General features: G+C 59.1%; 2 protein-coding genes across 3 annotated transcripts; one reads left to right on the top strand and one right to left on the bottom strand.

Annotated features, from left to right (window-relative positions):
• Positions 1-3,409: 3,409 nt before the first annotated feature.
• Positions 3,410-12,042, bottom strand: LOC116794079 (protein eva-1 homolog C-like). 2 transcript variants are annotated; one of them, XM_032702414.1, is made up of 8 exons: positions 11,553-12,042; positions 8,428-8,627; positions 6,479-6,602; positions 6,145-6,297; positions 5,835-5,978; positions 5,605-5,676; positions 5,190-5,279; positions 3,410-4,504 (listed from the first exon to the last, which is right to left on the bottom strand). In XM_032702414.1, exons 1-8 carry the CDS (start codon positions 12,034-12,036, stop codon positions 4,119-4,121), a joined length of 1,653 nt encoding a protein of 550 aa, XP_032558305.1. In that variant the 5' UTR covers positions 12,037-12,042; the 3' UTR covers positions 3,410-4,118. The 2 variants fall into 2 exon arrangements, with proteins under 2 accessions (XP_032558305.1, XP_032558306.1); XM_032702415.1 differs by lacking the exon at positions 5,190-5,279 and having other exon boundaries at positions 11,553-12,037.
• A 1,466-nt stretch (positions 12,043-13,508) lies between these two features.
• Positions 13,509-22,537, top strand: LOC116794056 (chloride intracellular channel protein 2-like). The gene is made up of 6 exons (XM_032702382.1): positions 13,509-13,906; positions 18,507-18,616; positions 19,008-19,133; positions 20,119-20,225; positions 20,606-20,787; positions 20,933-22,537. Exons 1-6 carry the CDS (start codon positions 13,856-13,858, stop codon positions 21,092-21,094), a joined length of 738 nt encoding a protein of 245 aa, XP_032558273.1. The 5' UTR covers positions 13,509-13,855; the 3' UTR covers positions 21,095-22,537.
• Positions 22,538-22,785: the final 248 nt, after the last annotated feature.

The raw sequence follows: 22,785 nt of genomic DNA, 5'->3' as shown, positions 1-22,785 counted from the left end.
GGCGGGCGCGGACGGATGCAGTTGCTAAGGGGCAGGGCGGCAGGGTTTAAAATTCAGCCCGGGTGGCCAATGGGAGGGCGGGCCCGCGGAGGGGGCGGGGCGAGCGGCCGGCTGAGCGGGCGGTGATTGGTGGGAGCGGGCGCCGTTTAAATCCCTCCCTGAGGGGCCGGAGGGGGTGTCATGGCGGCCGCGCTGGCCGGCGTGGGGGCTCAGTGGCTGCCGCCGCACCTCGGGGTTATTTAGCCTGGAGAAGAGGGGGCTCGGGAGCGATAGACCTTGTTTATCGCTCTTTACAATTCCTTGAAAGGAGGTGTAGCGAGATGGGTTTCGGTCTCTTCTCCCAGGCAACCAGCAGTAGGACAAGAGGGCACAGCCTTAAGCAGCGCCAGGGGAGGTTTAGGTTGGACATTAGGAAGAAGTTCTTCACGGAAAGGGTGATTGGGCATTGGAATGGGACACTGGGCATTGGAATGGGCTGCCCGTCCCTGGAGGTACTTAAGAAGAGACTGGATGAGGCACTCAGTGCCGTGGTCTAGTAGACGAGGTGGTGTTGGGTCAATAGGGTTGGACTCGATGATCTCAGAGATCTTTTCCAACCTAATTGATTCTGTGATTCTGTGAGTGACCTCTGCGGGTTTCTGAGTCTGCTGCCTCTGCCTGCAGCTGGAGCTGTGGGTCCCCCACTTTGCCCCCCACCCCTGACTGCAGGGCTGCCCTTTCTCATGGGGCTGGGGTCTCTGGTTTGGGGGACAGGGTGTGCCCCGGGTGGGCTGTGCACCTCCTGTGACCTCCGTCAGGAATGGAGGGTTCGGATCACTTGGAGAATCATAGAATGACGGAATGGTTTAGGTGGGGAAGGACCTTAAAGCGCATCCAGTTCCACCCCCTGCCATGGGCAGGGACACCTTCCACTATCCCCGGCTGCTCCAAGCCCCATCCAACCTGGCCGTGGACACTTCCAGGGATGGGGTGGCCACAGCTTCTCTGGGCAACCTGTGCCAGGGCCTCACTGCCTGCACAGGGAAGAATTTTTTGGAATATTTTATCTAACCTTGCTCTCACTGTGGGAGGTACCAGAGGAGCAGTGCTCACGTGGTGTCCTACAGGCACAACAGACCAAGTTCAGTGGCGAGGCTTGCTGGGACCACCTCATTCAAACCGGGATCCACAGCGGCCAGGACCGGGTCAAAGTTACCAAAGCACAGATCACAGTCCCTGTACTATGAGCTATATGTGATACTGGCTGCTTACCAAAGATCTGCCGAGGGTCAGAGTTCTCTGTGCCTCAAGGAGCAGCCTCAAGGGTGTCGCGGCTCTGCAGGACACCCCGGCCATGCAGCCGGGAATGCTCAGAAAAGGGTCGCTCAAGGCTGTCATACTCATGGGATAATGTGGTTGGCTTGTAGTCAGCTTCCATGTGTCAGGAAAGGAATGCATGAGACTCCTCACACCCGCAGCTTGCTTTGTTCCTTGATAAACGAGTCTTGGAAAAGTCACCCACTTTTTGTGTGTCAGTCGCATGATTGATGTTCTAAGCTCATACATTTGATGCTCACTGTATCACTCTGCTCCTTCATGGCTTTCCAGAGAACATGTTGGAACTAGCACAGTCCTTGGCTCACGTGCTAGTGCCGTGTGGGGGTCCCGTGCCCTCAGCAGCTCTGGGGGGCTTTAGCACTGCACTGAGCTCTGGCTCAAACGAAGCCCCCACTGAGGTAAACTCAGCAGAGCTCAGTGCTACAGCAGAGGAGAGCTTCCCCCAGCCACCAGATTCCCAGAAAAACTTTGCAGATTCCTAGGTTTAGCCCAAGAAAATCCTTTGGTATAATCCCACACCCATGTGCTACTGTTGCGGGTGGGGCCAGTGAAGCCCCGGCCAGGGAAGCACTCCAGTGCCAGCATCTGAGGGGATTTAAACCTGCCACCCAGGGTCCACGCAGGCAGGATCAGGCACACGGCTTGGGCTGTGTGCAGGCAGATCTGCCACGTCTCCAGTAGAAAGACCTGGGACATGGACAGCCAGGAGCACCAGAATGACTTTGGGGTGCAGCACAGCTACGGGGTGCTCACAGGGCCAGTGGGAGTTTAAACTTGGGTCCCACTGATCTTGGGTCCCTTTAGTTCCCAAAACTGGTTCAGGGCTGCTGCAGCTCCAGCCCACCCTGTGCCCTCCTTGACCACTTGTCCTCTCCAGCCCCACCTATCCCAGTGTCGCTGCCACTGTCCCTGGCCTGGGAGCTCTCTGAGGCTTGCTCGCTGTTGTTCTGGGATCCCTGTGGGATCTAGGTGCCTGCCTGGATCCTTATGCATGTTGGGGCAGTGTATAGCCCAGACAAAAGTATGAGTTGGATGCATACTAGCCAGGCAGAGCCAGGACAAATCCCACCGCCAATGGAAACATGGTGCATTGCCCTGTGGGGTAAGATCCTCAGCCAAAACCCCCATCCAACTCTGCCCGTGGCTCTGTGGGGGCTGGGGTGAGCTGCCTGCTTTGGGACAGGTCTATGTCTGCCTGTCCTGCCCAGGCTTGGCATGGGGAAGCCGGCTTTTCCAGTCTCCATGGCGCTGCTGCGCTGGTGCTCCTTGGGAGGCTCTCGGGAAGCCCAGCCCTGCTGCAGGGGCTGTGACTTGCACCATACGAGCTGAAATCCCCCCCAGCCATGGGGGGTATGGGAAGAAAGATGAGGGGAGCAAGAAGTGCAAGGTGATGACGTGAGTCTGCAGCGGGAGCTGTGCCAGCTGGCACATGGAGGGAAGGCTGTGATTCTCAGCCCTGCCCATCACCAAAGGATCTGGGGGCTGGTTGGAGGTGAGAGCCCCTCAAGCTCTCCTTGGGCTCTGGCATTTCCTCAGCAAACACCCAAATCAGGCAGGATGCAAGTCCTTGGCTCCCCCTACTAGGGTCTGCTGTGTGCTCACTCAAGAGCATCTGTGCCTATTATGTCCCTGTTGTGAGGAGAGCTGGGTCACTGCTTCCATCCAGCCTCTTCCCACAGCACCACAGAGCTGCCTTTCAGAGCTGGAGCAGCCCCCAGCCCTAGCCCAGCTCCCTGGCACTGCAGGGCTGCCAAGAAGCCCCTCTGCGTGGCATCTGGAGACCTTAGCTCCAGAATTGTTTACCAGACAGGGAGCCTCAGGCTCAAGAGAAGCAGCAAGGACAAGGAAGCATCATTCATGGAATCCACACAGGCTGCTTCTCCCCCATTTCCCTTCCCCAGGCTGAAACCTTATCCTTTCCCATGATAAAACAGGCCCAACTTGTTGCTCCCCATGGCCCAGTGCCAGCACTGGTAGAAGCCAAGGAGCTGCTCTGCACAGGGAGGGCTGAACTTTGCCTCCTCCTTTTTCTCCTTTTTTCACTACTAATGGCCGAGGTCAGGGAGGGACATTGAGTCCAAAAACTGTTGCATTTATTTATTGGAAAAAGCCCCAGCAAGTTAAGCCCGGGGCTTTCCTGACAGTGGGGAAAGCACGAAGGAAAGCACAGAGCAAGGCAGGGTGACAGAGTTCCTGAATGCCCTCAGGGAGGTGAGAGCCAGTGCTGTGCTGAGCTGCTCCAGCCCAGGGAGCAACTCCTCCAGGGCACCAGGGCTGCATGGCATGCACCTTGGTGGAGCTGTGCTGGGTGATGCCCCCTGTGCTTGCCCACCTGCTCCACGTGCATCCCCACCATGTTCTGGCCATTCCTACCTCTCTATCTACGCTCCTTGAGCACAGGATGTGTTTGCAGCACCAGGGGTGGAAGCCAGCACCCAAGGAGAAATGGGAGCAAACACCCTCAGAGGGCTGAGGGTGGGCTCGGCTGAGCAGGGTTAAACACTAGAGCCACATGATGCGAGCCAAGAACAGGGAGGTTAGCTTAGGGTTAGCGGCGTGTCTGTGGCACAGGAGCCATCCCACAGCCCCTCATCACAACCAGGGGCCGCATCTCACCCCCAGGTTAGAGGTTTCCAGGCTGGTGGAGTAGTGGGCTGATGGATACACTGGAGCTGCCATGACTCTGCTGCAGCTCGGGGTGTGCAGTCATCTCACGGAGCCCAAACTCTTACGGCTCTGATGTCGGGTCCCACTGCTGAGCCTGCACCCCCTGCTGCTCCCCACCCATTTTCTTCCAGTCCTTATTTGGTGGCTGATTTGATCTTATGGATGGCATACGGGCTGGACTCCTTGGGCATCCAGATCTCCTCCCCGCCGTAGCCCTGGTGATCCACCGCTCCCTCCATGGCTGCTGTCAGCTCAGGGCTGAAGATGCTGTCGGTGGCCCGGTAGGTGCGGGTGAGGTGGCGGAAGGAGGAGTCTGAGGAGCTGTCATCAGGAAGATCTTCATCCTGCTCATCCCGCAGCTTGGTCCTGCCCAGCTCCGAGCTGCTCCCCAGCTCTGGGTCTTTGAGAGCCTCCCCCACCTCCTGCAGGAAGGCCGTTTTGGGGCTGATGATACACAGCAGCAGCATGAGGCCTCCTGAGACCCCGCAAAGAAAGTAGAGGCCGACTTTCTCTGGGACACCTGAGGGGAAGAGCAAGGAGACACACCAGGGTACAAACTGCTCTGCAGCCTGCAGGTTACCAGTGCCTGCAAATCCCCTCTGCCAGGCATATGGGAGTAAGAGGAGAGGAGCAGGGATACCCTCCGCATCCAGGCTGAAGGGGTAGGACAGACCCTGCCCCAGTCATCATGGGAGTGGCACTCAGAGCCTCATCAGCACCCACCAGTGTTCCAAAATGTGCCTTTCCCCATAGAATCCCCCCCTTGGTATGGGGAGAGGCAGAGCAGGGGAAGGAATCATCTCTTCGGGAATTAAATGAACAATTTCCTCTGGCAAGGGAAGTTTTTGCCTGCAGAGAGGTGCTCCCTATCAGTGCCTGCAGACAGGGCAGGAGGGAAGGAGACCAAATGGGTAATCTGGCCCGTTGGAAAGGGAAGATCCACAGGCAGGACCGCAGCTGTACTGCAACTGCCCATGCTGAAGGTCCTCAGGCCTTGTTCAACCCCTGAGCTCCTGCCCTACCTGTCCACCCCAAACCCAGCACGGGGGCTTGGTGCCCAACTCCCTTGCGTGCCTGGAGGGGTCTGGGGTCCGGCTGCCTCTGAGATGAGCCCTGGGCTGAGTTGGGGCCATCTGGGACCTCAGTCACCCCCCAGCCTGTCCCGCTCCCCTGGGTGCTGCGTGAGACCCGGGGAGGGCACGTACCCCAGAGGTGGGCAAAAGCTGCCAGAGAGCTAGTAAAAATCATGCGGTCTTCCCGGAGCCTGGAGAACCTGGGCCCTTTGTACCAGCCACCTGCAGCGACAAGGGGGCGCAGGATGAGACACGAGGTGCTCCTGGCTCCTTGTGGCCCAGCTGCCTGCCCTGCCTGTCCTTCTCCACACCACGCTCCATCCTTCATGGGGATGACTCCACAGGCCCTCCTTTCCCCTGCTCCCAGCAGACCCATCTCCAGCCCCTCACCCATGGGCATCGACCAAGGGGTGGCTTCAGCCATGGGACAGAGATGCTAGGATGGAGCTGGTATAGGGACACAGACAGGCCATGGAAGGGCTGGTTCCCCCGAGCATGGACATGGTACCACACTGCCTGTGGTGTAACCTCCCTCCCACCACGTTACCGTGCATGTAGTCCGAGAGCAGGAAGGGGTCTGAGGTGTCAGGGCCCACCTCCTCCAGCAGCTGCTTGGGCACTGCAAGGAGAGCACACACCAAACATCACCACCCCACTCCTCCCCAGCAGCCCCTGCCTCCCTGAGGAGCCCTGTGCTCCCGCCTGCCCGGCACGAGGTGGGCACAGCAGGTGCTCTGCCAGTGCCCCTGTGCCCCCAGCTCTGCGGGGAGCTCTCACCACAGGTGTAAGAGACTCGCAGCTGCTTCTTCATGCCAGGGAGGCACGGGTCCCCAAAGGTGGCCTCGTCAGCAGCCACGGTGCAGTTCCCCTTGCGGTGGCACTTCTTGAACACCCTGCGCAGGGCGTCTGGAGCCAAGCACTCTGCAGAGACACGAGGCATGGACCCACAGGCAGGGCTGCCTGCCCCTGTCCACCAGGCACTGGCCAGCTGGGGGCCAGGGGCACAGGTACAGCCCAGTGGTGTACTTGTGCCATACTCTCTGCATGGCTCCTGGCCCCATTTCTCTCTTGAACCATTCTGGCATACCTATATGGGGTCCCCCAGTATTCAGGGCATCACATTCAGGTTTGCCCCGCAGGAATCGTCCATAATTTGCAGAATAAATGGCCAGGATGGATTTGGGTCGGCACTGCAGCCTAAGCTTGTCATTCTCACACACGGTCTTGATCCGATGGTTCCCTGGGGAGTGACACCGCAGTGTCCCAATGCATCCTGAATCAGCTGCAGCCCCTCCCTTAGGCCAAGGGCAGGGTTGGAGGAGGGCTGTGAGGTACAAGAGCAGCCCTGCTCTCCTCCTTGCCCTTTTCTGAGCAGCCAGAAAGAGCCCATGCAGCCTTACCCAGACCCTGCTCCACCTCACCTGGCCGGCACTTGTAGGAAGTGATGAGGTACTTGTGCGTCCCAGGGCACGGGTCTGGCCCAAAGACTTGGCTGTGCACTGAGAACTGGCACCATTGCTTGTCCTGGCACTCAGCCAGCAGCTTCTGAGGAGCAGAGGGAAGCAGGCGTGAGGTGGGTGTGGAGTCCTGACGCTGTGCTCACCTGCTCTCCCTCGGTGCCATCACCAGGCTCAGTGAAACAGCCTCTCACCTCACAGTGGTCTCCCACGGCTACTCCTGCCTGCCTCCGATGCAAGACACCCCAGTTCCAGTGCCCGTTCCCGAACTAGTTCCTCCTGCTACTACTGTGCCGGCACGCCAGCACCACACCACGCTGCACATCTGTAACATCTGTACGGGCGTGTGCATCGACACTGCCCCGTGCGCTCACGTCCCCGCGGCCCCTGCAATGTCCCCGTGCAGCCACAAGGTGGGGACGAGGGTTCACGCACCGCCCGGGTCCCGCCGAGGTCCCGCGGGGTGGCCGCTGTCCCCTCCTGCCCACGCAGCCAAGCCGCGGGTGGCCGCGCCGGGCCCTTGGGCGTGGCAGGAATCCCTGGGCAGCTCGGCCTAGGGTGGCTGTGGTGCTCCCTGCCCCTGCATCCACCCCCTTCCCGCAGCAGCGGCCCCGCAGCGGAGCAGAGGCTGCCGGCGGCAGGGAGCGGTTGGTTCCGACCCTCAACCCGACCCTCGCTGCCTCCTCGCCCGAGGATCCCAGCGCCCAGAACGGAGACCCTTCTCATTTCTCCTTCCCCTCCTCTGTCCCTGTCCCCTCAGCCCAGCAGAGGACTGAGCCTCCCCTTGGTCTTTGCTGGCTGCCAGAAGACAGATTCACAAAGGAAACACGATGTCTATTTGCAGGTGTTGCCTAAACAGAGCTGAGGCTCGGCAGCAGCCCTGCTCTCTGCCCTCCAGACATTCCTGCTCCTTCAGCAGCAGTTGGTATTCCAACCTTGTCCCAGCATGGTCCCCTGGCTGGAGCAGCTCCACCCCAGTGTGAACCAGAGCTACACAGACCTGCTCTCAGACCTGCCCTTTGGTCTCCTAATGCCTGTGCCAGGCTGTACCTTCCATCCTGCAGGGAGGGGGACCCTGACCTGTGTTTGCAGGGTGCTTCATGGGGCCAGCCTGGTGCCATGCCAGCATGGTCTGACTCTGCACTTGCAGAGCTCCCGGGACATGCAGGATGCCAGGAGGGGATCTATGGCTGGAGCAGGATCAGGCAGCAAAGCCTTGTGAGCTCCCAGAGCAGGGAATTGGCCCCTCAGCTCTTTTTCCTCTTCTCCAGCTCATTCCCTTTCCCTGCAGGCAGCTGCAGCCTCTGGGTTTGCTGCAGGTTTGTGCCAGCCCTAGCAAGGAGCTGGAACAGGGGGAGAAAAGCAGCACATGAAACCGAGGGACCCAGGCATCAGCTTTGGGGAGATCCCTTCCCTTTCCTTCTGCCAACCTCTGCTTTCCTACTCTCTCCATCGAGCAGGCCCCCTTTGATCCACTTCATTAATCCACTCCCTGGGAGCTGCCAGCACAGACAGGCGCTGCTTGTGGCTGGGGAAGAGCCGAGCTCTGTGCTAACCCCAGGGGATGCACCCACAGAGCTGAGCACAGCACCTCGTGGTGTCCTGTCTTGCTTCACGAGCCCGACACCGTGGCTGCAGCACTCCTCCTCTCCCAGGACCCAGCCTCAGCTGCCAGGGCTTTCCCTGAGCCTGCTGCACCCTCAGGACGCAGCAGTGCCTCCTGCCAGGCCCCATGGCAGAACATCTCTTTCACCCTTATCTTCGAAATCTGGGAAAAGGGCCCCGCAGGTGGATGCCAATGCTGATGGGGGGCAGAGGGAGGCTGTGTTGTCTGCACCCCCAGCCCGAGCAGGCAGCTCAGCGGTGCGGGGACAGAGGGCTGCACAGCCCGGCCCCTGGGACCCCTCCCTTACCAGGTGGGCGGTTCCCGACGTGCACTCTGTGCTCTCCTGGGAGGCGTTGCCAGGGCTGGGGCAGAGGTTGGTGCTGGGCACACGGCGCCCGTAGAAGGCACCGAGGATGCTGATGGTGGTTTTGCGAGGGCAGACGATGAGGAGCTGCTCTCCATCGCAGGTGTGAGCAGTGTGGTTCCTCAGCACCTTGCGCAGGTACCCTGGAAGGGGAAAGGGGGGTTGGCCCTGGCCAGAGGAGACACCAGGACTGCGGCAGTGGTGGCACTTGGGCTCCCGAGTGCTGGTGGCAGTGAGGATGTCTTGAGCTGGGGGTGAACAGGACCAGAGCAGGGCAGCAGCAGAGAAGATGGGCTTGCAGCAAATCTTGCATCCAGCACTGCTGCCAAGGGGCTGGAAAGCAGCCTGGAATAGCTGAACTGGTTAGCAATGGGAAGCGACAGCCGAAGGCAGGACAACAGGTCAGAGAAAATATATACGGGAGAATCCCATGAGGAGCTGTCAAGTGTTCAGAGAAAATAGGGCTTTTTATGGAGCCCTGGCAGGGGAACACCAAGGATAAGCCAGGGATGGTCCCCCAGCAATGATCTCAGAGTCAGGGTGAGGAGGATGTGCTCTGTCACAAGTCACAGGTCACAGGTCTGTCACAAGTCAAGCCATGAGCTGGATGAGAAAAGGGTCCAGCAGCTGCTGTGGATTCCCACAGATGGCTGGGTTGGTATGGATGAGTGTGAGCCTGGCCCCAGGTCTCTGCTGGAGAAGCCCAGTGCATCTGTGTGAGCCATTCCTGGCCCACAGCCCTTCCAATGGGCACTGGCTCTTCCCTCCTTGAATTCCCATCATGGAATGCTTCTCTCTTTCAATCCTGCCTAGTTTATGTCACACACCACTAACCCTCTTGTTTTCCCTGCAGGGAACAGTGAGCTGGGACTGTTCTGCCCATCCTCTCCAAGGGTTTAACATGCAGAGATCAGCTCTACTTGGCATCAGCTGTGCTGGGTGGGCGAGGAAGCTGTTTTAGTAACAGCTCTGCAAGTTGCCAGGTGCTCTGAGCAGGCACTGATTGCTGGAGAAGGCTGAGGAAGCAGGAAAAACTGACAAAAAAAGCTATGTGCAGGGCCCTGAGTGGAGCAATTAGTGTCTTTGAATAAAACAAAAGCAAAGGGGAAGCATCATTTTGAGGCTGGTAGGTGGGGACAGGGCAACCCGGGGCTGCTGAATGGGTCACAGACCCCAATCCCCAGCTGTGGGGTCTTCGGAGGGACTTGCACTCCAGCCCCCCCTTTAGAGCTGGGGCCTGGGGCAGGACATGAACCCTGTCCCCCAGCCCCCAGTGTGTCAAACTCCCCCAAACCAACACAAGAAGGTGGGAGCACGAGCTCCCCCCTCTCTCCCTCCACAAACCAGTGCCAGGCTCAGAGGCACAAAGGGCCCCTTTCACCTTCCCTGCTGCCACTAACCCTCTGGCATCTGCGGCCAGAATCACTCCCTGGAGAGTCAGTGGGTGCAGCTGGGAGCTGCCTCTGGCCCAGAGTTACTCTCTCCCTTGACATTTCTCCTCACAAGCTGGGATGAATGAGCGGGGGGCCCAGCATCCCACAAGCAAACCCTTGATTGCTCCTCTGCATGCTGGAGGAGAAAGGAAAGGAGAAGCAGAGGAGGGTGGGTGGCAGTAAACAAGGTGTTTTAGCCAGGTTGAAGCTCCAGTGCAATGCAAAGATGCTCCCTGGATGGCACAGAGCTGGATTTCTGCCCCTTAGGGTGCAGTGCCCATGAAGAGCAGACAGGACAAGCTCTGTCCAGTGATATGGTTGTCCCATTTCACTGGATGCTGGGGGCTGTGAGGGGCATGGGGCCCTGCCCAGGCTGCCAGCCCCCCTCCCCTTCATCTGTATCCCCTGCTACAGCCCCACACTTGGCAGGAGCCAGGCTCCCCTGAAGATTCCAGACCCATCCGGGCCTTCTGCCTGGCACTGAATCCAAACCCACCTCCCCCAGCAGTGCTGGAGGTGGAGCTGCACAAACCCCCTGCTGCTGGGCAGCTCCAGGCACAGAGGGCTCATCCGAATCCTGGGGATGGTGGAGAACTCAGGGAAGAAATAGGAGAAGAAATGGGTTTCCCCAAACCCCACCCTGCCCTGCTGTCAGTACCTGGCTGGCAGGACTGGGGGTTTGTATTTTAAAACCAAGGCTCAAACAGTGCCACAAGGACAGAGGTTTCTCCACCACACTGTTTTGGGGCAGTGAGCAGCTGTGAAGATGATTTTTTTGGGGTGGAACCACGGCAAGGAGGCTGCATGCAGACTTTGCGAGTGATTCTGGTGGCCCACTAGTGTGGCTGACACAGTCCCCGGTGCTGTGGTTGCCCTCCTCACTGCAGCCTGCCCTGCAGCATCAGGCTGGCACCCACCCAGGCTCGATAAAGCACAGAGAAGGTGTGCGTGGCTGTTCCCAGATGATCCCTGGGGAATGCCTGGTGCCCAGCTTGCCTGCACCAGTCCTGACAGTTCAAAGGGCTGGGGCACAAGAGATCCCAAATTTCTGTCTTGGCTACATCTATAAGGCTCAGCAGCAAGGCCCTGGGGAAGAGGCTCTGGCCCTTGCTGTGTCTTGTGCCAGGGCACCCTGCAGCACCCCCACTCACGGGTGGTTTTGGCTGGGGCTGCAGCCATCGGCTCTTTCCAGGGACCAGGTACAGCTTCAGCCCATCTCTTCCCTCCACTTCTCAGAGCAGGGAAAGCACGACAGGCAGCCCTGGGTGCTCCACACACTGCCCAGCACCGAGGGCATGAGCGTCGTGGTTGGGGGGGGCGGGGCTCAGCAAAGCTCAGGGACTGGCTTGATATTTTTTTCTTTGCCTTTCTGCCTCTAAACTGTCCGAGGGAGCACAACAGAGCAGGGCAGCCACTGCCTCACAGACACCGCGGCTGTGGGACGTGTGCGATGTTTTTCAGATCACAGGCCTGCGTGGGGATAAAGAAATCCCAGTGTTTTGGGCAAACTCCCTCTGGCTTGCCACGGTTTATAGCTCACTTGCCCCCACCCCACCCACCTGCTGTCGCTTCGCCCTCCCATCACACCGGCGCGGCCCCAGCATCCCCCGCCTCCCTGCCTGCGCCCCGACTCACCGGAGAGCTCCGGGCTGGCCTCCAGACCCACGGCCAGGCAGAGGAGGACCAGGATTGCTGCTGGCCCCACCAGCCTGGCCATGGCACAGCCGCTGTGTCCCACCAGGCAGCCTGTGCCGGCCGGGTCCGTGGTGGTGGCTGGCGGGGCTGGCACTGCGCGGGGACAATGGCTCATTTCTCTGCCCCGGGCCGGGCGGGCGCATGTGCACCCGCTCTTTGTCTGCTGCCCGGGGCCAGGGGCTGCTCGGGACGGCTGGTTCACTCTCAGCACAGGGACACCTCCCCTAGGGAGGGGACATGTTTTCAAAGGCACTCTGCGACGGGTAAGCCAGTGCCATGCCTTGGCATCACTGCTGGCGGAGAAAACCGGCAGCCCCCTCCCTCCTGCCTCTGTTCCCCCTGGGCAGATGGACAGGGCTTGGAGAGGTTTCCAAAGTGCCCCCAGCTTTCTCCCAGGCACGGTGAGGCAGAAATCCGGATACATATGTGCCGTAATCTCGATCTCGGCAAATGTCCGGCCATTCACCCTGTGAGGAGGAAGGGAAAGGCTCCCTGAACTGCCTCCCAGGCGGCTGTTCCTGCAGAAAGACAAACACTCTGCCTGCACCCAACCCTGTGGGCAGGGTACCGATCTTTGCTGCCACCCTTCTGCCCCACAGTCTCTGTGGGGCCAGGTACTGGACATGCCAGCACCTTCTGGGGAGGGCACTGTGCTATCCCGTGCCCCCCGCCTGCAGGAGTTAAGTCCCTGCCTGCTGCTTCAGCTGGAGGGAAATGCCACGGATTGGAGCTGCTGGCTCTGACCCCGGCTGAGGTCAGCGCAGACAGCAGCAGTCGGCAGCGCCAGGAGCCACCGCGGCTCCCGCAGGCTCAGCATCGCCCGGGCAGGGGCAGCGGCAGAGGGCGGGGTGGCAGCAGGGACCGGCACACACCCCTCGAGGAGAGTTCCAAGTTCTCCAAAATCTTTGATGGGGTAGAAAGAAAAATGCCCCCCATGCCCCCCCTGCCTCCCCTTGCAGCCCCCAGCATAAACATCACTCTGGATTGAGTAGCAGGACCAGCAGAAGCATCTCTGCTGGGGAGCCTCCTCCAGGAGCCTGCAAAATCATTTTCCATCCTAATTGCTTCAGTGGGGATTGCTGTCTGATCAGGGATTGATTATTTTTAGGAAAGTTGGAGCTTATCTGAGTTTGGGGGGGGGGCAGAGTCAAACATCGGGGGTCCCCATTTTGTGCAATGGTACCAGCTTTGGGATCCAGAGGTGCAAGATGGGTCTTGCCCGAGAGTTAAGCCCGTGGGTGCTGAGAAGCTGTCTCTACTGGGACGGCAGCCAGGGCGATCTGACAGCAAACATTTCCCTCCCATCCTGGGGAGGAAAGCAAGCCGTTCATCCTTCCTGTGAAACAGCCCAAATTCCAGGAATGGGGCCCTGCCGGGGGTCAGTCCCGGAGACATCCCGTCCCACCATCCTGCCACACACCACCCAGCTGGGCGGCTGCCAGGGGCACTCTGGGATTCCCCACTGCTCCCAGACACTGCTCCAGCCTCTTTGCTCTCCCACTTTGGCTGTTTTGCAATCCTTCCTGCCCAAGGGCCGTGCCCTGGCTTCAAAAACCTGGTGGCAGGTGGCCAAGCTGCTCCACTCAGCTTCCCTGAGCACTTTCCCTGTGCAGCCCTGCTCCTTGCAGCGATGGGTGCTCAGAGGAGCCCAGCCAGGGGCCCCCGAGGGTGGTAGGCTGGGAGAGGAGGCAGATACCCATAGTAATACAGCCACAGGAGGCAGTGGGAAGGTCAGCTGGGTTCACCCCAAGGAGATAAAGAAGCCCTGGGGTACCAGACACCAGCATGAGGGTGGGAGAGTGGTGCAGGGCCACTATGAGACTGGAGTGGCAGGAGGAGCGGCAGGCGAGACGCTTCCTCTGTAATCCCCTGTTCCAGCTGGGAAGTGACGGCAGCGGTGCCGGGGACACCAGCCCACTGCTCAGAGGCACTGGAGCAGTGCCTGGGTGGGTGTGATAGACTGGAAGGGGACTCGTGAACATGACCAGATAGACCCATGCTGAGTCACGTCTGAGAGGCCCCGGCAGCTTCCCCCGCTTGCTGGCGGGTCCCGGCGCACACCCTGTTGCTCCTCCCTTCTTCAGAAGGAAGGAAAGGGCGAGCCCCAGCCCTCCACGGGGCGAGAGCAGCCGAGGGGCCCAAGCCGTCAGCCCTTTGAAAGCCTCACCCGTCAGAGCTCTGCAGAGGACAGACCAACTCACCACAGCAGTGGGTAGCCAGCTGGCCGTCCCCACACTGCCGGGATGGACAGTCACAACACCACCAAGGAGCCCGAGATTGAGCTGTTTGTGAAGGTGGGTCTCCGGGGCGGGGGGACAGTGACTCTTTGGCTCACCCTCACCAGGTTCCAGCTGGGTGCAGGTGGTGGGAATTCATGAGTGTCTTCACATTCCATGAGGCTGGAGATGGGTACCAAGCTTGGTGTTACTTGCCATGAGGACTGGCTAAGTGGGTGCCTAGAGGGAGGGAGCAGGCATGCGGTGGTGCAGGGACCATGGGGTGTCACACCAGCAGCCTGAGAGACGCCCTGGTCTCACGGTGGTCGTGCACCCCAGGGGAGTGGCACTGCTGGCAGCTGGTGTGATGAAGGAGTGGGCACACACGTGCCTCTCGAAACCCAGATAAGACAAGCCCCAGCTTGGGAACAGCGAGCGGGAGGGCTGGGAGCTGCCACTTCAGCCTCTCCTGCGAGTGGGGTTGCGAAACGAGCACGGATGGCTTGGGGAGCCGGCGCGGGAGCCCAGGCGTGGGCAGGACGGGGCAGCATCACAGAGGGGTATTTGCTGGAAATGGTTTCTGGGTTTTTCCCTGTTAAGCAATTTTCTGAACGCTTTCCTTGGAACATTTTAACACTCAAGTTCAAAATATCTGCAGTGGACACGTGAGGTGCAAAAACAGAGGAGCCAAAGCTGGCAGCTGGTAACTGCGTGTGCCCGCAGCAATGCCAGTGGGGCCCTGGGACACGCTGTCAAGTGACAGTGACTGGGGGGGCAATGCCCCCCTGTGCCACCACATCGAGGTTTTAAGGATGGTTTCTCTGTAGCCACTCAGCCCCATGGGCTTTGCTCCTCCTTTCCTGGAGGTGCACAAAAGGACTGTGGCACTGGGCTGGAGGCACTGGCTTCCCTGGCTCAGGCACCTTCCTTAGGCTGTAGTTGGAAATGTGTTAGAAAGGATTATCTGAGCCTTCCCAAGAGGGATGTCCCCCATCCCTTCGCCAAAATTGCCACAGCACTGCTTGCTGGACATCGAGCTTGGCTGAGCCGAACCCAGACAAGCGTATTCTTGGTGAAAGTAATCTGCATCTTGAATTCCCTGCTCAGCCTGGGATGGCTGTAAAGGAAGATGATACAAGAGGTGACTGCAATGGCAGCAGCATGTTCAAGGGGGTTTTCAGAGGGAAGCGAAACAGAAAACCAGCAGTGTCGTCAGGACTTCCTCTGTGTCTTCATTTAGCACGAAAAAACCCTCCTGGCTTGTCTGCTCACAGCGAAGTTGATGCTGTGCCACTCCCTCCCAGCACTCAGGACCCATCTTTTACTGAAGACACAGTGGTTCTGGCTGCTGACAGGCACCTTCCAAGAGGACACGGCTCCCGGTGACCAGGGACAGCTGTAAATCACAGGGGTAGCTCCTGCAAGCGCCCACTGGCACTGCATGGCACAACATGGCACGGCATGGCGTGTCATGGCACAGCATGGCAACCCGTTTCACTCTGGTGAACGCTGGAGTTACCTTGGTGAGGACAGGCAGGGCATGGAGCAGATCCAACTTTGCCCTTGGGTTGGGTGGGTGTCCCCAAGGGGTTGGCTATTCCTCACCCTGCTGTGCCCCTGGCAAGAGCGTTGTCCCTCCAGCTGGGGGGTCTCCCTGCCTGGGAGGACGCTCTGTCCTGCAGCCCCACCAGGCATTCAGCTGCCTCCTGGCTCTCGGGGTGCCTCTAGGAGCTGTGGCAAGTCCCATTTATTTAGCAGGATTTAGCAGTGCCCCAAGCAGGCAAAGCTGTTCTGTCCTCCCACTGCATTTCAGGCTGTTTCACCAAGGGGAAACCACAGGAACTGCCAAGTAACTTCGGGGTTTGAATGCCCCGTGAGCAGCCTCGTGAGGCCTCATAGAGTTGTGACTGAAAGCCTGCACGCCTCTAGAGATGCTGCACTAGTCCAGGCTGGGTTTATCCATCATCTGAGGGCAAAAGAGTGAGGAAAGTCAGCCTGGGGGGGCTGCAGGCTCTGTGCCCCCACCCCAGTCCTTGCTGCAGCAGGGAGAGCGGGTGAGGCTCTTTGGGGAAGGAAGTGCAGACTGATGACTCCCCTGCCATGCTGCTCTGCATTTACCAGGGAGTGAGGGCATGTGGCTGCAAGTCTCCCTTGAGTGCCCCTGGCTCCTGGGGCCTCTCCCCATGGCCAGCTGGTGACAGCAGGGCCCTTCCAGAGCCCAATGCTCTCCCAGCAGTGCCCAGGCACTGTTGGAACTCCCCTCCGCTTCCTCCAGATAAAGGTTTTGGCTCGGAGCATCCTGGGATGGGCCTGGCTTAATCCTTTCTCCCTGCAGAGGCCATCCTGGTTTCCTTTTCACTCTAAAAATCCCCCACCTCTCCATTTTTAAAAGATGAGGGGGAAAACCAGCCCAGAGGCTGGAGCTCCTAGAGGAGCACTGAGAAGCCTGAAGCAGGCGAGCACAGTCTGAGCCCAGAGCAGCCCCTTCGAGGGGCACCTCCTCCTCTCCCCGTCCTCCCCACCCCACCACTGCTCCAGTGGGACTCCACCAGAGCTATGTGCTGCCATGGCTCAGCACAACAGCTCCCAGGGGTTACAACAGGACAAACTAATCCTTCTCATTCCCAGCCTGGTGCCAGGCCAGGGAAGTTGAGGGGAGCATAGCCAGCAGGGAGAGAAGGAAGGAAAGCGTTGGTCCTCATGCTAGGCAGACACAAAAGCACCTGCTGAGCTGTTAGTGCTGGAGATGCTCCAAAGAATGGCAGCAGTTTGGGGTCACAGGTGGCAGCAGTGATGGAGAGGGGATGGGGAGCAGAGATGCCTTGTGCTCTTGCCCACAGGTAGCCCTCGAGACTGTTCTATGACTCTTCCCTCCAGCGCCTTCACAGGAAGTCTGAGACCCAGTTTTACCCCTTTCCAAAGAAGCCCTATTTGCTATTAGTGACACAGGATGCTCCTGAGCTGTAAGCCCCTGGGAGCACTTGTTATTAATAGCCAGCAACCAGCCTTGTGTGTGGATTCAGCTTCACTGTTGGGTGTATCCCAAATGAACCAACACGTCTTTCTCTTCCCGTTTCTTTCCTCAGGAGTATCATTCCATGACAGCTGAGCACAAAAAATGCTTGTTAAAAGCAATTTTCTTTCCTCTGAAAGGACTAAAAGGTGTTGGCATGGTGGAAAAGCAGACTGCCCTGCTCCAGCTCACCACCTGGAGTGTCAGGGTTTTGATCTGTTTACTGTCCCCTTTAGGTTGAATTTGAGGATGGTGTGTCTCCCCTAGAGAAGCCAAGCACTCCAGAGTCCACAGGTTTCTGGGCAGCTGTGGATACAGACAGGTGACTTGTAGCACCTACCTCCAGCCCAGGAGAGCCAGGCACAGGTCTTGCCTCCTCAGCCATCCTGTCTTTGGAGCCTCAGAGACGTGCGAGCTCCGGAGCCACCTCCAGCTGCCCACCATGGATATTTTTGCTGCTATTTGACTCCATCAGATCCTCTTAAATCTATTCACCCTTCTGCTTAGCCTCTGGACTTCAGCTCACCAGCAGATATCAAGGCTTAGTCCAGAGCTGTCCCACTGGTGCTCATGTCCCACGGCTCCACGGGAGCAGCATCCCCCTGTGACAGGTTGGTGTGATCTGTGCTGCTCCTCCCTGCTGGGGCAGGGCAGCCACCCTCTCCAGAGCACCATGGCTCACGTGCAGCTCAGGAACTCGTTCATTCTCTTGAAGAGGCTGAGTTTCCTGTGAGCCATTTTACCTCTCGCCACAGCACAACTTCCGTCTCAGAGCAGCACCTCAGCCAGTCTGTTTGCACAGGGGGAACCTTCCACATTCCTCTTACCAAACTCCTCGGAAGGCATTTCAGTCCTTTTTGCAAAGGATTGTCCAGCTGCTACACAGCAAGGAAATGGGCTTCACTCTGCCTGCTGCTGCCTTCCCTTGGGATTGGTGAACAGGAATCACCTGGGTGAGACCTTGGTGAGGGAGCCGTAGTGGGACTCAGGCAGGGTGTCCAAGCCCCCCCATTCCCGCATTCCTACTGCTGTTTGACCCTGTCCTGGTCACAGAGCAGCCCCCTGAGCGCTGAGATGCAGCAGCTGTGCCCATGCAGAGGGGCTGAAAGAGGTTCCTTTAGCAGCTGAAAGTCGTCTCTGTTTCCTACTGATGCTGTGTGTGATGCCAGCACAAAGTCCCCTGAGCACAGCCCCGCTGCCCCCAGCCTGGGGCAGGATGCTGGGTGGTTCTTGGCCACTGCCAGTCCGGGGGAGTCATGCCTGGGTTCATTAAATGCACACGAGACTGGAGGCAGACATGAACAGAACATGAAAACAAACTGCTCTTTTCCTGGCAAACATGAGCTCATTTCCCTTCTCCCACCCTCTTCAGCCTGGCCTCCCAGCCAAGCGGGCCCTCCCTTCCTCTCATCCACTAGCAATCACCCTCCGCCTCCTTCCCCTGCCTCCTTCTCCACTTCCTCCCAGATTTATCTCACATTTCTGGGAAGGACCAGACCCCGGGCATCCTGAGGATGCTCTATGTCCTTTCCAGTGGCCTCCGGGCTACAGCCAAGCCCCGGTGCTGGGTCCAAGCCCTCTGTATGCCTACCTCCAGTGGCTCTCCAACTCCTGGCATCCTGTCTGTGGAAGGGTTAAATCCTCATTTCTTTGCTTTCCCGGCAGGCTGGTCTGGATGGAGAAAACATCGGAAACTGCCCCTTCTGCCAGCGCCTCTTCATGGTGCTGTGGCTCAAAGGGGTCAAGTTCAACGTCACCACAGTGGACATGACCAGGTGAGACATCCCCGCAGCCCCGTGCCAGCAGTGGGGGGAGACACCCCTGCTCAGCTCCCCCATCAGCACTTCTTCCCCCTGCCCACTCCACAGCCCGTGTGCCCCTGCACAGGGGCACTCCCTGTGCACACACTGCCCACCACCTGCGGGCTTCAGGCACTTGGGCTACCTGCCAACGTGTGCACGGCCCAGGGACCCCCTGTCCTGCTGGATGCAAGGGTGAGCCAGAGGCACCACAGGGCAGACCGAGGGGCTGGGGGGAACTTGTCAGCTCCCCAAACCAGCAGAGTGCAAAACTGGGGACGCTCCTGGTCCTGCCCCCCGCTCCCCCTGGGGCTGGCGGGGGCAGGCAGGATGCGGGCTCTGAGCCTGCTTGTTTTCTCCGCTCCAGGAAACCTGAAGAGTTGAAAGATTTAGCGCCGGGCACCAACCCACCCTTCTTGCTGTTCAATAAGGAGCTGAAAACAGACTTCATCAAGATTGAGGAGTTCCTGGAGCAGACCCTGTGCCCGCCCACGTAATTACAAACTCCCTCCTCCCCCGTTTTGGCCCCGGCACAGCGTTGCGCAGCGCTTGGCAGATGGGGAAAGCGGGGCAGGGTGCCAGGAGGTGCCCGAGGGCAGCTCGGGCAGGGGAATGGCCCCCGCATCCCCTGAGCCTGCTCTGCAGGGCAGGGGCTGCGATGCTGAGGGGCTGGGTCCCCCAGAGAGGGCGTGGGGGCGGCAGGAATGGGAAACAATAAGAGGAAGTGCACCAGTCATCGCATCCCGTCACCGGGGACAGAGTAGGAGTGCGGCGAGGTCCCTGCAGGGACCCCGGAACTGGTGGTTTTGCTGCTGGCTGTGGCAGCTGGTGTTGAGGCAGAGGGGGAACACGAGACCCCCTTTGCTCACTCATCCCCGGTGTACTCAGCTGAGCGAAAGCAAATGGCCTTGCTCGACTGCAGCAGTGCAGGTGGCCTGCAGGGCTGCTGTGGGGGTGGTGCCCCCGAGCTCATTGGGGCGCTGCCTGCAGCCCCCCAAACCAGCCTTCCCCGTGCCCTGCATGGCTGCAGCCGCCCTCCCGCTGCTGCACAAGAGGAAGTTCAAATGCATTTGTCACAGCTGCCCACCGTGCCCTGGGACATGTCTGCAAGCAGGAGACAGTTCCTGAGACTGTCATGGGAGCTTCTGGCTTCCCGAGACCCCTCTGTGCCAACGTTCATCCTCTGGGCTGGGCCAGAACTGCCTGCAGGCACAGCTTTACTCTGGGGCTTCACAGCCACCAGCATCCCTCAGCCACGGAGTTTCTGCCCTGAGATTGTCCTCTGGCAAACACCCAGGATAGATGACACAACTCACAGGGTGGCAGCTGCAGTAATTCACAGCATCACAGTTCTCCCACAGACAGCTGAACATCCCCTGCATCCTCCAGTACCAGCCCTGGGCACAGCGGCCCAGGAACTGATGTTGCTGCCTCCCTGCTCCATCCCTGCCTGCACTGACATGAGTGTCTCTTTCCAGGTATCCACACCTGAGCCCCAAGTACAAGGAGTCCTTCGACGTGGGCAGTGACATCTTTGCCAAGTTCTCAGCATACATCAAGAACCCACGCAAGGAAGCAAATATCAGTAAGGATTGGGGGTGGGGGTTGCTGAGCTGTAATCTTCGAGAGGGAGAGATGCTTTTGTCTGCAGGCAAATCCTGACATCAGGTTAAAGTCGCTGCTGCCTGCCCTACCAAAGCCTCCTTGTGAAGCGGAGGGGGGAGGTGGGAAGGATGAAGTCAGTTGTGTGCTCCACAGGGATAACAGCAGAGCATGGAGAGATGCTGCTCAGGTCCCCTGGAAGCAGAGACCAGCCAGGGTCAATGCTGTGCCTCGCTTGTGTGGTCTGAGGGCTTTTTCCCTCTCTGCAAAGCCCAGGGGAGGCTCAGCCAGCCCAGCACAGCCTGGGGCTCAGCTGGGAGCCCAGGGCACCTGCTCACTGCTCTTGGTTTCCTGCCCTCCCAGATTTTGAGAAGGCCCTGCTGCGGGAGTTTCATCGCCTGGATGTCTATATGAACACTCCTCTCCCAGAGGAGGTTGACCAGGACAGTGTGGAGGACATCACCGTCTCCAAGAGGAAATTCCTGGACGGAGACCACCTGACGCTGGCTGATTGCAACCTCCTGCCCAAATTGCACATCATCAAGGTAATGGCACCAGCCCGCAGGGCCAAGGTGGGGCTACCTGCTCCCAGAGGGGTTGACAGGGAGTCCCCGCTGCCAAATCCAGAGAGTGAATCTCCCCCAGGTCTGGGAAGTCTCAGCCTCCCCTTCCTCCTCCTTTCCCCTGTAGATTGCAGCCAAAAAGTACCGTGGCTTCGAGATCCCAGAGGACATGACGGGTGTCTGGCGCTACCTCAACAACGCCTACGCCTGTGATGAGTTCAGTCACACCTGTCCTGCAGATGAGGAGATCGAGCACACCTACGCCAGCGTCGCCAGGAAGATGACCTAACCCCAGCGAGGGGTGGGCTGGCAGCACTGCCCCGGCCAAGCCCTCCGACTCCACCGTCCTGACACAACCAAAACCAGCCGATGGAGGGACTGGAGGGGGTTTACAGCATTGCTACCCCCTGCCTTTCAGAAATAGTGCCTCGCTTCACAGCCCCTGCTGCTGCCTCCTCCTCCTGCACTGCTGGCTGCAGCCTCTGGGTGCTGTCAGTGCTGACCACGCCTGTACACTGGTCCCGTCTGGATGCAGCTGCATCCCTAATCCCTGAAAAAGTCTCACGACCTGTGACTACTTGTCCTGGGAAAAGCTAAGCACCAGCCCCCCTCAGCAGTGCTTTCATGGAAGAGATGAGCCCCCCAGATGGCTGGGCCAGCCCAGCCTCCCCATCCCCTTGTGCAGCCGGGGCTACTCTGCCAGCCCTATGTGGTCCCAGCCACCCCGTCCTGGGATCCCAGTGCCTTCCCTGAGCTGGAGCTGTTTGAATTCACCTGGTGCCACCCTGTATAGCACCTGGGGCTGGCGTTTAAGCAGCCCTCTCTTCTTCCAAGGCATCCAGCTCCCTCTGAAGACACCAAAAGGCTGTGCCCCAGCAGCTCATTGCAGTGGCAGACTGTGCTCACTGCTGAGGTCTGTGATGTGCTGACTCCCCTGAGGACACGGGGGAAGGTGGGTGCTGGGGGTGATGCCTGGTGTGATGCCAGAGCCTGCCATGGTGAGGAGACCCACAGAGGGCTGAGGATGGAGGGCTGAGGATCAGGGCATCCCTCCTGTGGGTACCAGCACCCAGGGCCCTGCTCTGCTGGCTGCAAGGTCCCGCATGGCTCCTGAGAGCTAAGGAGCCAGCCTCTCCATGCCTTGCAGGACCTTGCAGGGGATGCAGCCATGCTCTAACTCTACAACCCCTGGTCCCCACTAACTCTTCAGGCACCTGAAACTGGGAGCAGCCACAGGATAGGGCACGTGTTTGGTTTCCACACTGGAGAGCCCAGGAGAGCAGGCAGTGGCTGCTTGGCAAAGTGCTGTGTCCTTGGAGAGGTGTGGGCAGGTATGGTGCCCCTTGGCTCAGCACTGTTCTTTCCTGTCCCATGTCGCTGACATGAGGCGTCAAAGCTGCTCTGCACAGCCACGACATCCCATGCTCCCCCTCTGACACCTCCAGCTCCCCCAGGACTCCCACCAGAGCTCGTGAATTTGGCCAGCCCTCCCCAAACAACCCCAGGACGAATCGATACTGTACAGTGAGTGCAGTGGGCTCTGTGGGAACAGGGCAAGCAGAGCCCCCTCAGCCCTCACTGCCGCTTTCCTCTTTGCACTAAACGTGTGTCCTCGCAAGCCTGCCTCGGACAGCGCTGGGTTTGGGGACTGGGTTTGTTATTAGTGGGTTTTGGTTTTGGTTTGTTGGGTTTTTTTAAACTAAGAACAGCAATAAACTATATTTTAATATGCCTCGCTGGTGTGCTGTCAGCCAGGGGCTAAGGCTGCTGGCATGGAGGGTGCTGCGGGGTGGAGGGAACATCCCTACAGTGGAAACCCCTCTGAGATTTAGCAGAAATGAAGCTGTAGCCCCAGTCTCTGCTGCCCTGGATCACTGGGATGCATGTGTCAGGAGAGACATCCCCTTCCAGGGCACAGGCACTGCTGTCTGCCCACACCACACACGCCATGGTGGGAGGGTGCAGGACCCTGCACAGAGT

This window comes from Chiroxiphia lanceolata, chromosome 14, assembly GCF_009829145.1.
Source record: "Chiroxiphia lanceolata isolate bChiLan1 chromosome 14, bChiLan1.pri, whole genome shotgun sequence".
Taxonomy (NCBI): domain Eukaryota; kingdom Metazoa; phylum Chordata; class Aves; order Passeriformes; family Pipridae; genus Chiroxiphia; species Chiroxiphia lanceolata.
Note: the sequence above shows the minus strand (reverse complement) of the source record. Positions and strands in the feature narration are given on the sequence as shown.

Bases quoted from the DNA above. Each gene is read 5' to 3' on its own strand.
- LOC116794079 (XM_032702414.1), bottom strand. From the start codon at position 12,036: ATGTATCCGGATTTCTGCCTCACCGTGCCTGGGAGAAAGCTGGGGGCA. The intron at 5,979-6,144 runs GTATGCCAGAAT...GTGTCTCTGCAG, and splicing joins TACTGGGGGACCCCATATAG to AGTGCTTGGCTCCAGACGCC. The intron at 5,677-5,834 runs GTGAGAGCTCCC...CTCTCCTTGCAG, and splicing joins GCGAGTCTCTTACACCTGTG to TGCCCAAGCAGCTGCTGGAG.
- LOC116794056 (XM_032702382.1), top strand. From the start codon at position 13,856: ATGGACAGTCACAACACCACCAAGGAGCCCGAGATTGAGCTGTTTGTG. The intron at 19,134-20,118 runs GTAATTACAAAC...GTCTCTTTCCAG, and splicing joins CAGACCCTGTGCCCGCCCAC to GTATCCACACCTGAGCCCCA. The intron at 20,788-20,932 runs GTAATGGCACCA...TTTCCCCTGTAG, and splicing joins CCAAATTGCACATCATCAAG to ATTGCAGCCAAAAAGTACCG.